This window comes from Mus caroli, chromosome 1, assembly GCF_900094665.2.
Source record: "Mus caroli chromosome 1, CAROLI_EIJ_v1.1, whole genome shotgun sequence".
In the NCBI taxonomy this organism is placed as follows: domain Eukaryota; kingdom Metazoa; phylum Chordata; class Mammalia; order Rodentia; family Muridae; genus Mus; species Mus caroli.
Window position 1 is genome coordinate 75,805,656 of NC_034570.1, and position 16,675 is coordinate 75,822,330.

A 16,675-nucleotide genomic window follows, 5' to 3' on the forward strand; every position below is an offset into this window, starting at 1 on the left:
TAGGGAAGTGGGGGGCGCTATGGGGGACTTTTGGGATAGTATTGGAAATGTAATTGAGGAAATTATGTAATAAAAATATTAAAAAAAAAAAAAAAAAAAAAAAAGAAAGTCAGCAAACTCCCATTTCCAGAGATTTCCTAGCCTGTGATAGAATCTGACCATTTCTTCAGAGATGAAATGTAGCAGCCTTAAAAGTTAAGTCTACCACTGTGGTTTTTGCCTGCGGTGTCCTAGAGAGATGTCTGCAAAGGAGGCAGTGCTTGCTGGAGGGTAGAGAAGCTCTCAGCACCACTGTGATCACCCACTAAAATATGCATTCCAACTCTCAGTGCCCAGAGCATTTGGACATTCCAGAGCAGGACTGCAAGTTAGCGCAGTCCTCAGCGCTGAGACATGCAGCTGCCCTGGCTTCTGAAGGCCGGAGCAGGGAGAGTGTCGCCATCTTTACAGATCGGCTTTCATGAATGACTGTGATGTTTAGAACCTGTCCTAGTCACTAACCTAGCCTTCTCTCAAGGTCTTCTAAGTGCAACTGCACATGTGGAGAGATGTCAGATAAAAACATGGCATATGCCTTCAAGTCCAACAGTGATGGCATCTCTGTGGTGAGAAGACAATTTGGTGTGCCTTTGTTGTTCTTTCTGTAGTGGATCTTCCAAAACTAACAGTAACACCTAACCTTCTGAGCCAAAATGAGCAATCAAACCCTATTTTAGCAATGACAACAAAATATTTTTGATATTAAGAAAAGAGCAAAGTAAATATGTTGAAGGCATGAAAATACAAACATTCCAGGGGACTCCCAGAGATATGCTGCATATGGAAAAGCCCGGGGACAGGTAGTTCAGCTGCTTATGTTCTAGGCTATCTGGAGGTTTGGGAGTCTTGTTGTTGTTTAGTTGTTTGGGTCGGGTTGAGTTAGGTTGGGTTTAGTTTGGTTTGGTTTGGTTTGGTTTTTTTGTTCTGCCTACTTGTATGTTTTGTTTTAAACTTGGCTAGGCTATGGCCATGATGGCAGCCCTTCCATCTGGGGAAACCCACATGCTTCCCCATGCTATTCTACCTGTCTCTAGGCTGATATGTTATCAGTATCTTCCCCTGAGGGTTTTCTGGTTTTTTTCAGGAGACCAATATTTGCCAACATTTCATTTTCCGTGACTGTTCTTTCATTCGTGGGTCTGAGTGGGGTAGAGTGCCTCTTGGTCACTCTCCCTAGAATTGGGAGGTCTTATCTCACAGACGTAATCAGTGTGGGGTGATGGTGACGTTATCTTGACCACTTTCTGTACACAAGAAGATTGGTTTAAAATATTGGCACTAATGTCCTGTCACTCATAATAAACTGTGGCCTCCGTTTCATGTTCTCGGAACAGTTGCCAGGTATTTGGAGGAGATAAGCTCTTTGCCCAAACCAGAACTGTGGGTGGATGTCATTCTAGAACTCTTCATTATGTGCTCTTTGAGGTGAATAGTCCTCCCCAGCACAAAGGATCAGCAACCCCAGCAAGTTAATCTAATCACGTACTCCCTAGCACAGTACCACTCTCAACCTTCGCGTTACCAATCCCCGCCTCTCTCTCTCTCTCTCTCTCTCTCTCTCTCTCTCTTTCCTCTCTCCTCTCTCCTCTCTCCTCTCTCCTCTCTCCCTTTGAGAGGACAATCCTGCCATCCCTTCATCTATCCCTTTGACATTGTCCCCTGTTCCTGGTGTCCCTGTCTCTTCTTCCTTGTTAGTTTTATCCCTCATTCAATGAGCCTTCAGTGTACTCATTAATATGCACCCTCCACTTTCTTGATTTGCTCCTTTAGCAAAATAAACTTGCTTAAATTCCCAAAATTTCCATGCAGCCAAATGAGGCTGCCTCCCTCTGGTCCTTGAACTCTGTACTCCTTATGGAATGTCTCCCAGTCCACCCTCGCATCTCATTTCCATCTTCCCTGCTTCTGGTTTTTCTTTCTCAGTGATTATGGTGAATGTGCTGGGCACCTTTACTTTTTTGTTGACTGCTTCCTCCTGCTGAGATAAATTACATGTGCTCATATCTAAAATATTCCCTATCACACGATATACAGTCAGTAAATATTAACTGAATAAGTGATGATGTTGCTTCCAGATTTGTTGACAAATGTGAAGTCAGAAAGTCAGGAAACGTGTGTGTGTGTGTGTGTGTGTTGTGGGGGCTGGGAGGAAGTACTTTTAAACTGAGAATATGTGTCATCAGGTCATTGGTCCCATCAGGTGATTTCTTCCAAGATCTTGTTTAAAAGCGCCGAAAGCACCCTCAAGCACAGAGAAGAGCCCCTGCCAACCAGATTCCTTCACATCTCACTGCCCAGCTTCTCTCTCTGAGGCCACATGCATTTTCTGCAATCCCTGTCCACTTCTACATAGGGCACATTATACATTTCTTTGCCAGATCCACCCCCACCATTCACACTATGTTCCAGGGTCTTCCTCCCTTAACTGCGTGGGCCCATGAAGTTGTGGGAGCTAAGGGGATGGTTTTCCCAATTCCGTCTTTCCCCCATGCTGTGAAACTGGTCAGAACATAGAAGTGTAAGTGTATGACTTCCCCTGAGAAGGTGAACTGAGTCACACCAAGAGAGACTTGCAGTCAATCCGTGTATGTTCTAAGTGCAGCTATGCACCAAACAGACAAGGGGGGGAGGTAGCAACTGCTTTGAGGATTTTGAGAAGAACGGGGTGAGCTATGAACAGCTCCCAAACATGCAAACTTATCCCAGTAGAGGACTAGACGGGGTGAAGGGGCTGCCGCTGCCAAAGAACCATGTGGAAAAGCACAGGAATGTGACTGAGCACTCAGCATCATGGGCGGGGACAGCACACCACACTCCATGGGGACACAGGCCACCAAGACACAAAATAACACTCCCAGTTTATGAGGGTAGACTCGGCACTGACAGCCGATCATGATAAGCAAATATGCTTAATTGAGGAGTGGCATGATTCAATCTGGAGAGTTCATTTTGGGTTGCTCCCTATCTCCAGCTAGGCCATGCTTTTCAAACTTAATTACTATCTTACCATCTCACAGATATCACAGGGATTAACAGTAACACTTTTTGAAATGAAGCTGTTTGTTCTTAATACTTAATATGTCAAGAATTTTACCAAAGTGTGATCTGGGGGGGGGGTCCCTGGCAGATGAATATTCTAAATATTTATTCAAGTGCAGTACTCAACCTGCATGTCATTAATGGATCCCGGAAGAGTAAGGTTACCGTGCCTCAAGTATAATGAGGCTGAGAGTAAGCTATCAGGAAAGAGGGAGCATTTTCTAAGTCACAATTCTGTATGAACCAATGCACGTACCTATATAGTACCTATACCTATATAGTTCATATACTAAATCTATATGAACCAATGCTACCACGCAAGCATGTTGCTTAAAACAAATCATCTCAACAAAGTATATCACATATAATAAAAGGCAAAATTCAGGGCGTGGGGATTTAGCTTGCCTAACATGTATGAAGTCCTGGGTTCCATTCCCAGCATTGCATAAACTGAGTGTGGTGGTGCACAGGTGTAACCTCAGCCCTTAGAAGGTGGAGTTGGTGGGTAAGGAAGTGTGAAGCAAGCCTAGAGTACACGAAACTTTAAGGACATTGAAATAGTATACACACACACACACACACACACACACACCAGAGTGCACATACATACATATGAATAAAATGTATTCTAATTCTAATTCAGGGTTTCTTGTCCTTTATGAAGAGTTATGCTCACAATCCCTTGGCTTGTGCCCAGCCCTACACAGCCTCCTACTCAGATAACATCACCTATGCTCTTCGGGAAGAAGAGGTTTGGCAGTGTAGTGAACCGCTTTGGCGGAGCCCAGTTTAGACACAAATGTACGGATGCACCCTGGGTCTCTACACAGGCCAAGCCCTGAACAGAAAGGCCAGTGTCTTTCCAAAATCTCCTCCAAACTTCAGTGTGCTTGTTTCCAAGAGACAAATAAAAAGATCCAGTCTCCAAAGAAGATCTGGGCCGGTCCTGGAATGAATAGGAGATGGGAGATGTCAAGGCCATCTCAGCATCCCATATCTCAAAGCCACTGTCTCCCATCAAAGGCCACAGAGGGACCCCTCAAATCTGATGTGTCTGTAGAAATTCTTGAGCTTTAAAGCTTCTTCATCAAGTGCCTTAATCATTTTCCTTTTAAAACTTTCCTCTGTCTGCTCTGACTGTATGTTTTTATCTGCTAGGAAATCAAAGCTAAGTTGGTAGTTTTCCAAATGGAGAGAAAATACCTTCTAAGATGAACTTAGCCTATTTAGTCGTATTAGAAAACAGGCAATACGCTATGGGACTTTGGATGTAAAGTAGAAGGCATATTCTCTATTTGAGATGAACATTTTATTGTTCTGGGCTTGCTTTTGGGGCGCTAATTTTGATTTTTCAGAAAAACTGTCCTAGATGGGACCTTCAACTTTCATGGTTAATTTTTACCAAAGTAAACCTTGCACAGAGTGAAAACATAATAATAAAATACCCTTGACATGAAAAGCAGGGGACTAAAGCACACTCCTCCTGGCTGCTCCTTCCCAAGTTCTGCTCCAGGGGGAAGCCAGCTTCACCTTCACACAGCTATTTTACCTCCATTGATTTGTTCTCTCTCTCTCTCTCTCTCTCTCTCTCTCTCTCTCTCTCTCTCTCTCTTCCTTCCATGACAGGGTGTTGACAGGCCCCTGTGCAGCTCTTGTGTGTGTAATCACAGCTTCTGTAAGTTCAAGACTGGAAGAGCCCTGACATGCCCAGAAGTCAGCATTCCACACTGCTCCACACCCTACTCCATCTGACTCTTTCACTCCTTCTGTTCCTTTCTCCAGAACATTCCTTGAGCCTTGGAGGGAGTGATATAGATGTTCTATTTGTGGTGGAATGTTTAACAGTTATATATTCGCTATATTTGACTCATTATAAGCCTCTGCCATCATGGCTGATCAAAGGTGACAGCAAAAAAAAAAAAATTCTATAAGCATAAAGTTGGTTGTCCATTAGGCAGTTGATCAGCTGCATCATGTCCATTTAACAAGACAATAGCAATAGTTTTCCTATCAGGAGCTGTTATCTCTCAAGTCACAAGCTTAAGGCTAGCTTTACAGTAACAGTTATGAGTTCTTTCCAGTGATGAGTGGGCATAAAATCCAACCAGAAAGCAGCTGGTCACCACCATACCAGATTTGCTTCTGTGATACCAGTGGGCCCATCCTGCCTGGCCAGTCAGTATTACTACACTCAGGATCAACAACTGAGGAAGACTGATGGTGTGTTCGGCCTTTTGACATTGTGACATGATGTTTTCATCTATAAAATTCACACTGGAGAACTGTACAACCAAGCTAGCAAACAAAGCTTCAAAAAGGTCTCATAATATATTAAGTGCATTTATGGCTTTGCACTGGGTCGCATGCAGATGGCTTTGCATTGGGTCGCATGCAGCTCACAGACTGTGAGCTGGACACACCTGTAGACCTAGAGTGTCTCAAGAAGCTCGGATGCTTTAGTCCTGGTCAACAAGCAAAGTTTCCTTAGCAGCTGACCCGTGCAAAGGAGCACATAGGTACACCTTAAAGGATTAAAGGGCATTATTTAAAGGATTTTCTGAAAGACCTAAGGAACCAGAATCCCCAGAAATTCACTCCTTAGTTTGGATTTTCTACCGCTTGGTGCATTCAAGGAAATTTTTGTTAGGATTCATTCATTCCTGAAAATAGTGTCAGTAACATGGTAGATTTTCTTCTCATGAACCCAATAGTGCATGAGCTTTCTTTACCTCTTAAGAAAAAAGAATCTCAGACAATAGATGATAAAGCCAATTGTGTTTCACAAGAAGAGCTAGGGAGGTGAGGGAAAGCAGCTATGGCCCTCCTCCCAGACTAACCTGTGCTGGCCAGTGGGACTTTCTCTAGGCTGAGGGAAATGAGAAAGGAACAACATACGGACTCTTTGTACTACAGACTCCACATGCCCCACTAAGAATGGCTGGGATCAAGAAATCCAGTGACAATCTCTGGTGAAAATGTGGGCAAAGGGGACCTTTACCCACAGCTAGTGAGAATCGAAACTAGTTCAGCCATTATGGAGATAGGTAGGTACGGAGGTTTGTCAGCAATTAAAAACAGAACTACTGTAAAACCCAGCTGTACCATTTATGAGAATAGCATACCCCAAAGATTGCATGTCCTACCACACATGGGCTTGCGGATGCACATCTACTGCTGCATGGTTCGAGAGACCAAGGAAATGGAAAAGATGGGTGGATCCTGACAATTCGGTGCACGTTGGAACCATATCGCATGTGCCCACAGGCATTATGGTCAACTATGAGGAAAACTAAAGTCATGAAAATGGCAGAGAACAGATGGATCTAGAAAGTATTCTCTTAACCAAAGCAACAGGCTCAGAAAGAAAAACATCTAATGTTTTCTCTCATATATGGACCCCGGCTTATAAGCCTATATGCATGTGTGAGTAGGGGGAGTGCATATGGTATAGACCATAAAACTAGGAAGGAGCTCAGGAGAAGAGGAGAGATTTGGGGGAAATGGAAAGACCTATAGGACATGGAAGATGTGAGAGCAGGAAGTGGGGAATGGGTGGGAGCAGACAGAGGAGTACTCGGAGATGGAGGTGACAGAGGATGAGGAAGAAGGGACACAGAATCAACAAAACAACATTTGATCGAAAAATCCATAGTAAAAAGTATGCCAGTTAGTTAGAAGGGGGAACAAAATACTCACAGGAGGAAATGTGGAGACAGTGTGGAGCAGAGACTGAAGGAAAGACCATCCAGAGACTGCCCCACCTGGGGATCCATCCCATAGACAGTGACCAAGCCAGGACACTATTGTGGATACCAGAAAGTGCTTGCTGACAGGAGCCTGATATGGCTGTCTCCTGAGAGGCTCTGCCAGAGCCTGACAAATAAAGAGGCAGATGTTTGCAGCCAACCATTGGACTGAGCTTGGGGGGAGGGGGGCTGATGGAGGATTTGGAGAAGAGACTGAAGGAGCTGAGGAGGTTTGCACCTTCATGGGGGGAGTCGAGTTCCCCCACACACACCAGAACTCCCGGGGACTGGACCACTAACCAGAGTACACATGGAAGGACCCATGGCTCCAGCCGCATATGTTGAACATTAGTGGGAGGAGCAGCCCTTGGGCCTGATGGTGTTTGATGCCCCAGTGTAGGGGAATGCCAGGGCAGGAAGGCAGGAGTGAGTGGGGAGTACCCTCATAGAGGCACGGGGATGAGGGATGGGATAGGGGGTTTCTGAAGGGGAGACCTGGAAAGGCAAAAAAAAATTGAAAATTAAATAAAGAAAATATCCATTTTTTAAAGAAATTTTTAAAAATTAAAACTTAAAAAAAATCTTAATGTTTTAGGGGAAAGAGAAGCTGGAGTCCACAGTAACAACATACACCTCACCCCTTGCAATAACACAGGGCAGGACCAACGCATTTTTACCAAAGTGTGGGCGAACTCAGATTGCTACCTTCTTTGTCAGAATCAGTCATTTGCATGCTTGCTGTCAACCAGAAAATCCAAAGCGGGTGCCTGGGTTAGCTGTCTAGACAAGAGCTATCTCCCCAGGCAGGAGCTGAAAGATGGGAAGTGTGGCAGCTTCAGTGGCAATGGCTGTGGGTGAGGCAGACAGCCACTTGCTAGGTCCTTCCTTGCCCGGGGGCAAGCTGCCAAGGCTGCGGGTCACTGGGTGGAGACCAGGCTGCAGAGAACAGCTGGTAGGGCCTGTCTGGCACCACTCGGCTTGGACTTGCTCAGCTCTTCTTTTCACATACAAAAATCATTGCCTCGGGCCACTGGCCGGGCACAGAGACTGGCACGGTCAATCATTTTAATGCAAAATCAACAGCCCTGCTCAGTAGAGTGTGAACCAGCTTCGAAGATGCCAACTTCCCCTCCCACTGACCCAGGCTAGCTGGATGCTCAGAGAGACAGAGGGGTCAGGAGGCCACCTCCATATCATGAGCCAGCAGAAATGAGGCATGCCATGGTCAGAGACGAGGAGGAGGAGGATCTGAAATATCTTTTCTATTAATGAAAAGGAAAAATGCCCATCCTGAATGCGCCCGATCTCATCTGATCTCTGAAGCTAAGTAGGGTCGGGCCTGGTTAGAACTTGGATGGGAGACAGCCTGGGAATTCCGAATGCTGTAAGCTAAAAGAAAAAAAAAAAAAAAAAGATGTGTAAATCTCTCGGGCCTTTCAATAAACGTTAAGAATGTATGCACATTCTCATTAGATCTCTTGTTTATTATTTTGTCCCTTACGTGTATGACTGTGTGGGTGGATGACCCACGTATGCCGTGCTGGCAGAGAACAGAAAAGAGTATCGGATGTCCTGGAGCTAGAGTTCCGAGTGGTTGTAAGGTGTCCAGCATGGATGCCAGGGACAGAACTCAAATCCTCTAACAGAGCAGCATGGACTCTTAACCTCTCAGCCATCTCTCCAGCCCCAAATACTTGCTCATTTTAACGATGTATAGGTGGACTGTGTATTGTGTTAGAAGCACGGCTCACGTCCAGACAAACCTACACCAGGCCAAACAGTTCCACGTGAGGTTTCAGAAGGGGGGAAAGAGAGAGATGGGGGGGGGCGTCAGAGGGAATCTGCCTTTTATTTGGATAGTGGCGTAGCTGCTTGCAGGTAAAGGTGGGAGGTGAGCCTAGTGGATTCTGGGAATCTGTGGTGGTTGCCTTGGCAACAGATGTGGGGGGGGGCAGGGGTTCCTGTCACCTATGTGTGATGTCACTGGGTTCAGAAGCGGATCTGCAGTGCCAATGTCAATACTGTGGAAGTTGAAGCAGAGACCATCCGGGTGCCTAGACAACAGCCGAGAAGTAATTGACACTTGTTCGTGCACTTTGCCACCTATCAGTATGAGTGTCAAATACCCCAGAGATTTATTTTTATTAATTAATTAATTAATTAATTTGTTTATTTTACATTCCAATCAGAGCTTCCCCTCCCTTTCTCCTTCTAAACCCTCTCATCAGCCCTTACCCTATGCCCCCCTCCCTTTCTCCTCAGAGAAGAGGAGACCTCCCATGGATATCAAAATTCTTGCTTGGCATATCAAGTTGTAGCAGGACTGGGCATCTTCTTCTATTGAGTCTAGACAAAGCTGTCCAGTTAGGGGAAAGGGATCCAAAGGCAGGCAACAGAGTCAGAGACAGCCCCTGCTCCTGCTGTTAGAGGTCCCACACGAGGACCAAGCTGTCCATCTGTTACATATGTTACCAGCATTTTATTAAATAAATAAAATTGTATAGTATCTGCACTTGTGTGCAAATAACAGTCGGCTAATCAACTAACATACTTGGTGCTCTCTAAGGATACTGGTAACAGATGCTATAATTCAGTTGTGGAATTAACAAAGAATTTTCAGTCTCATCTTTATTCTAGAAGTCAAGGCCAGTTCTCTGGCACTGGATAAACTTGGGAGGAAATGTCTGGGGGCGGGGGGAGGACATGGCCAGTTTAGACCGACTGAGAATAAGACCAGACAGTCACATGGCTGTCCTTTGGCACACAGTCTTGTGTAGAACAGAGAGAGGGGAAGTCCCCAATACCTGAGACTTTACTGAGTGCACAGCCTTCTACAGGCCGCCTTTGACTGATCCCTCTTCCTCTATGCAAACCACCACAAGGCAGATCTTCTTTCTTTTATTCTTTGAGGTTGTAACATAACTACATCATCTCCCGCTTCAGCGTCCTCTCTCCAAACCATTGCATATACCTTTCCGCTTCAGCGTCCTCTCTCCAAACCATTGCATATACCTTTCCTTGCTCTCTTACAAATTCATGGCCTCTCTGTTTACTAATTGCTACATGCCCCAAGACAAATCCTGATGCTTTTGAGTGAGGCAACTAGGAAGCCTTTGCCAACTGACCCAGAGCTCCAGTTAGAACCTGAATTGATAACCCGCAGGACATACATGTGGCCAATGAAATTCTAAATCATCCGGATTCTCCACTGGGAATGCTTCTCTTGCATTCTGAGGCCATCAAAAGAATGATTCTTCCAGGTGAACAATTTAATATTCAAACATGCTACAACATAACTCTGGCAGCTTTCTGATTCCAAGGGAGAGAGAGTATTACTGAGACCTTCCTATTCTTAACCTCCTGGAGGTTCAATATGAAGCCACTGAGGAGTACTTTGCTGTTGAAAAGGAAAAATCATAAAAACGTTGCATGAGAAATAACCATCGCTTGTGTTGGTTTAATGATGGCCTCTGGCCATAGGGCTTTTTAAGGACTTAACTTCTGAATAATAATTAATGGGTTGTATCATTAACGTGGTCATGGTGTTTAGACAATAGGTTCAAAATATTCAAAGAAACTATGGCCTCAGCACCCTTTAGTCCAATAATCTAGTAATTCATTGATTGAAACATACTTGCAAATTTTAAATTGTATTTAAGGAAAAATGCCAAAAGTGAAAAGACTATAGCTTGCATGCAAGATCACCTCTGGGGGGCCCCATGCCTGGCCCTCTCCATCATCACACAGGCTCCTGAAAAGCTGCCACAGAGCTGCCCTTACTGTAATGTTGAGTTCATCCAGTCAGATGGAGAGTCCAGTAGTCTGCAGACTATCACGTATTCTGAAGTCCCAGCCAGCATGATCGTACAGACACAGGCGGGACACACCCTAACTGTGTGGCTGATTCTGGAGTAGTTCTGATAACCCAGGCAGAGAGAGACAGCTGTTGGCCCAGCTGTGGAGGAAGCGAGGCTACAGTGGGCTCACGTAAAAGGCCTGTCCATTGAGTTTGCTCCCAGAAAGTCTCTCCACACCTTCTAGTCAGCAAGTCAATTGAGACTCTGTGCTTTCCATTACAGAGCAACACGTGCGTGTCCACCTATGAGTGTTAGGATTACCAAGAGTCCATTATTCCTACTCTAATTTCTGCCTGTAGCATGCAGGGATGTAATGAAGTACATTAATTAGATGGTGTGGAACAACTTGGTTAAATGAGTGGATAAAATATATATTTCTATGAAAACAGTATAGAAAGAAAGAATGAAAATAAAATTGAAGGCTAGAAGAGTGGCTCAGTCCTAGAACTCAAGACTCTGACACCAAATACAACATGTAACACGACAATAATAGTTATCATTAATAATGTTTATATAATATTATTTATGTAATAATTTTGTAGTTGAAAGAAAGTTGTTCTTCCAAAAGATGTGTCTGAAACAGCTTTTTTAAAGTAAAAAAAAAAAAAAAAACATATCAATTGGGATTACATCATAAGCCTGAAGAGATGTCTCAACAGTTCAGAGCACATTTTGTTCTCCCAGGGGTTCAGCTCCTGGCACTCATGTTTGGACTTCATAGCCACCTGTAACTCTAACTTTAGGGAGTACATTTTTGGCCTCTGAAGGTACCTGCACACATGTAGCATACATATACATACACATATATACATATATGTGCCCATATATACACATATAGAAATGTCTTTTTTTAAGTCATAATATCTCTACTATAAAATCAAAGATCTCCTAGATATTAAACAACTTTTAACTTCTGCCATCATTAAGAACCTTAAAAAGAGGCTGGAGAGATGACTCAGTGGTTAAGACCACTAGCTGTTGCTCTTCCAGAGGTCCTGAGTTCAATTTCCAGTAACCACATGGTGGCTCACAACCATTTGTAATGGAATCTGATGCCCTCTTCTGGCATGCAAGTGTACATGCAGATGGAACACCCTATCCATTAAATAAATAAGACTTTAAAAAAAAAGAAGAAGAAGAAGAAGAACCTTAAATAAAGCAACAATCTTCTAATAAGCAAGTATTCATTTTGGTTTCTTATTTTTAATGCTGGAATTAGATAAAAATAAATATATGCTCATTTTGAGGTGGCCTGCATTCAGTCTGGTTTTGAGTGATGTGTGTTTGTCTGTCTGTCTGTTGTGTGTAGAGGTAAAGACAGAAAGAGGGGGAGATCAACAGAGCCAAAGGAGAATGAAGGGTATGTGGAGATTGCATCAACAGCAGTTAAACTTGAATGAGACAATATAAGACTGTTTACTGGACTGCCTTTCAACTCTCAAGAGGTCTTACTGCTTTGATAAAAATCTCTCAGTCCAAGCAACTAACAAATAATTCAGTTTGTGTCAGTCTTAACACGTTAGAGTTGCCAAAGGCTTTGTCTTCACCTTAATCATAATTGTCCATACATCACACAGACCTAGAGCAAGCACCTTGGTCACAGCAGAAACCATAAGCTTCCATCCAATGAGTCCAGCATTCGTTCAGAATATGTGGCATGATTAGGACATTGACATGAATGACACTGGGAAGTTCCTTCTCTCCTGGAACACTTAGTCATCAAAAAAATATACATTAAACATGACAGGAAACTATAGAAGCTTTATGAGAGTGGATACAAGAGGAGTTGTAGCCTAGACCAAAGGAGTTCAGCATGGATACACATGCTCAAGCTGGAGTCAAAAGGCTTCCAGAGTGAAGGCTGAACAACTCTTACTCAAAACAAATAGATGATGATGGACGGATAGATAGGTAGGTAGGTAGGTAGATAGATAGATAGATAGATAGATAGATAGATAGATAGATAGATAGATGATAGGTAGATATACAGACAGATAGATAGGTAGATAGATAGATAGATAGATAGATAGATAGATAGATAGATAGACTAAAATTGAATTAAGCCTGCCTTGTGGCCCCACTTAATAGTCTCAGGTTTAGAGGAGGGCCAACATGTCCCCTCCCCTTTCCCTAAATGAGATGAGGATTGAGGCATCTGTGGCTTGAGAGAGGCAGAACTTCTTGCTATCGCTTGAGGACAGGGGCCAGGGCCCCTGGCATACTCTACTTGAGGACAGTGGCTTGGAAACTCCAAGCATATGATGTCAAGTTCATTCAGAGACAGGGTTCTCAGCCGTGAGAAAGAAATCACTAGCAACGAAGAGGTCTTGATGAAAGAGATTCCTGAGACCTAGTCCCAAGGTTTCTGATTCAGCTAGTCATGGGGTAGAGATGGGAATCTGCCATCCCGACAGCTTGCCAGATGGCAAGGGCATTCAGGCAACCCATTCCTAAGAAGAGTGCAGTTAAATACTTGACTAATAGGAATATAGACAGTTAAAACACTAGGAAGGCAAGGTTGAAATAATTAGAACTGGTTCTTATCACTACAGACGCCTGTGACCTGGAGACTGTGGGTGCCTCAGCCAGGTACTTTACATCCAAGAGATCACAATGCATGAATGGGGTAAGGGCAGGAAGTGTGAAAACCATCACTCACCCTCTTCTGTGAATGGCAGAAAAGCCTCCTGTCCTCACCTAAGCAAATACATTCAGTTCATTAGATTTTGAGACTTTTTTCCTTTCAGTTGCACAAATTCCCTGTTTTCTTTCAAATTTCCCTACCATTATCCTCATTGGCTCATCAATTACCAGTTGATATTGTCAATTACCAATTATATTTTTCTATAGGAGCAAACTAATTGGCAGCTAATATTGACTAAAGATTCATGTATGACCTTAGAATATATCAGGTGTATAAAAGTACATATTAAATCTACTACCTACAATTATTTTTTTTCCTTGTTTTTCTGTAGATGGCTAATATTTTTTAGAGTTGATTTGTATGTGTCAAAGTAACTAAATAGAAGTTCCCTAACTCAGTGATGTGCCTCATTTTCTACAAAAGAAACATCATTCTGATACCAGCATAAAGACATACAGTGGACATCAACACTTTCGCTTTTGGTTTCTCTGTGTAGCCTTGGCTCTCTTGGAACTCACTCTGTAGACCAGGCTGGTCTTGAACTCAGAGATCTGCCTGCCTCTGCCTCCCAAGTGCTGGGATTAAAGGTGTGCACCACCATTGCCTGGCATCTGGACATTAGTATTCTTATACAAATCTTGAATGCTATTTCAGGGAAGCAAAGCTTAGAACCACATGTAGAAAATGGTATGCATTCAACTGTCACATATGAGATATGGTGCACACAGGAGAGCCAGGTATTGAACCCAAATCTATCTGCCTGCCTCTCTCTCTCTCTCTCTCTCTCTCTCTCACACACACACACACACACACACACACACACACGCATGCATGCACACACACATTCTGCTGAACCTAAAAATATGCCAACGTTAAGCCACTTCTCACCTACAACAATGGCAGTTTCATATAGTTCATCTTTTTGTTATCATGAAAAAGGGAGAGGGTTGACCATTTTCACCTTTTCCACAACTAAACTGCCTAACTTTTACGTCATTTGACATTTCTTCTGTGATGTTTTTCTCTATTCATTTTCATTGAAGTATTGCCATAATGTCATGCGGATCATGATTTGGGTGTCCAAGGTTCAAAGCACAGAAAACAGTTCGCTATCCACCAACTGTCCTCTTCTGCTCTTCCCAGGGCTGTGTCTGCAAAGGCAAAGGACAATGCCTCTGCGCGGGGACCAAAGGGGAGAAGGTAAGAAGAGAACTTTTCGCCGCCTCTTCACAGATGCCTGAGTCGGTCACACTTCGCCCTTCTGTAGTGGAGATCATCATCCCCTAAATCCACCTTTAAAGTAATTGTATATAAACATTAACTTTAAACAATGTTGAAAGCCTTCTAGGAAGGCTTCAGCTCCTCCGGCTACCTTGTGTAAATACTGGCAGCCAGACTGTAACTCTCTTGGCTGAATAAGTAGCAAGTTGGCAGAAAAAGAACATTTTTATGAAAGCCTCCCTAGCATACTCTATATTTATAATGTTGCTAAACATGAGAGAAGAAATTAAAACAACTTGATTCTCTCGCTTCGATGTAAACATTGAAACCCGCGACGCTGTGCCGCTGCACTGGAACAAGACCGCCCCCTGGTGGCGAAATTGGCAGCAGCCCTGTTGAAACAAAAATTCAAAGCTCCATTGCAGAATTCAAGGAAAAAGAAGGCTGTGAAATCTCATCAGTTCTCTCCATTAACTCATAATGTATGACAATTAAGGCAGAGGCAGAGCTAAAGTATTTTTTGTTTGTTTACAAATCTCTTCTTCCTCGGAGGTATTAATTAATCGTTCAACAATATGAAAAGTAACTCTTAAAATTACTTCAAAGAAAGCACATTTTGAGCTATCTAAATAAGACATTTATATATATACTTATAGGATAATTTCAATACTTATTTTATCTATAGATAATATATGTATAACTCACTTGCACTAGGGTCCGCCCCTCTCCACCTAAGCTGTGAATGAATGTAGCATGTTCATATTTACTCTGGAATGTCTCTCTTTGTACTTGAACTTGTATCTAGGCATCTGTTGAGTCCCAGTTGTATGCATGATCCAATTTAAAACATGAGAGTAACTAAGTGGTAAGAAAGCTTTAGTGAATCTATTTTCTGTTTATTGGCTGTGCTTGACTTAAACAAGCATAAAGTAGCAGACTTCTGATCTTTTCTGTTGGTTTATTATTTATTATCTGTCTGTCTATCTATCTATCCATCCTTCTTATCTGTCTATCTATCTATTTATTTATTGTACTTGCCCATTGTAACAAATTTGATCAAACTAACTAATGGCCTTGAGTGTTGAGGATTATTTCCGGTATTCTGGTTCAAGAGGATGTTTTTTGTTGGTGAAACTCTATTTCACTCACTTCTACCAGGCGCTTCCCCACAGCATCATCTAAGGTCATTTCACTCAGACTTTCTGCTATGTTGCCCTTGGTGCCTCTCCTGAAACTCCTATGAAAACAGCTGGTTGAGGGACTCATTCCCTTATAACAAGAACGCTTTTGAGTCCACACCTCCATGGTATTCCATTTTCCTTCCATCATTACTAAAATCTCAAAATACACCTTACTCCTCATCCTCGCCATCTCCATCCCTCAATAAACACATTCCACTAATCTTAACTTTCTATCAAAAATGCTCTTTCAATTCTTGGTCCCTGTCCTTCTAACGTCTATCCTGAGTAGGTCTACTGTCTGGCAAGAGTCTCTAAAGGATATTGGCATCACTCTGAAGCCTATGGACATATATTAGTAGACAGTGGCTACCCTTGGAGCTGAGTGCTAACTAGTGACCCCTTGATGAAAGGGAAGAGCATCATTGAAAGGAGAAGGCTGTACTGTGGTAGTGAGTGTTGCTGGATAACTGCCACTTAATTCTTGATTCTTTTTGGTTTTAACAGGGGGAGAAAGGCTTTCCTGGTTCCCCTGGATTTCCTGGCCAGAAAGGATTTCCAGGTCCTGAAGGCTTGCCTGGACCACAGGGACCCAAGGTATGTCGGCCGGCAAGCTGGGTAAACCCTCTGTCCACCTAACCCATCTCCATGCACACCACATAGACCACTGAGACCGTATAGAGAATCTCCCATCTGGCAGATATAAAACAAATTCTTGGTTTCCTGTCCTAGCTAAGCATTCACCCAGCTCAGCCACCCAGGCCCTGTGTAGTTTCTGCCTATGAGTCTATCCAAGCTTCTCTTACATAGGAGGAGGCGGTCTTTTGCCCTTTCACCTCTGCCCTGACTCCCCGGGGTCTTGGAACCCCTTTGGGGTTGGCTTATCTATCTTAGTGTTGAAACATAAAAGGTTTGCTGGCACACAAACCTAAATTTTTTAGGTCCCCAAAC

General features: G+C 43.3%; 1 protein-coding gene across 1 annotated transcript in view; it reads left to right on the top strand.

Moving 5' to 3' along the window:
* Col4a3 (collagen type IV alpha 3 chain) overlaps positions 1-16,675 on the top strand; it is a 130,059-nt gene that overhangs the window by 40,704 nt on the left and 72,680 nt on the right. The window contains exons 2-3 of the mRNA XM_021155885.2: positions 14,469-14,525; positions 16,232-16,321. Coding sequence (XP_021011544.1) covers positions 14,469-14,525; positions 16,232-16,321 — 147 coding nt within the window. The remainder of the gene's footprint in view (positions 1-14,468; positions 14,526-16,231; positions 16,322-16,675) is intronic.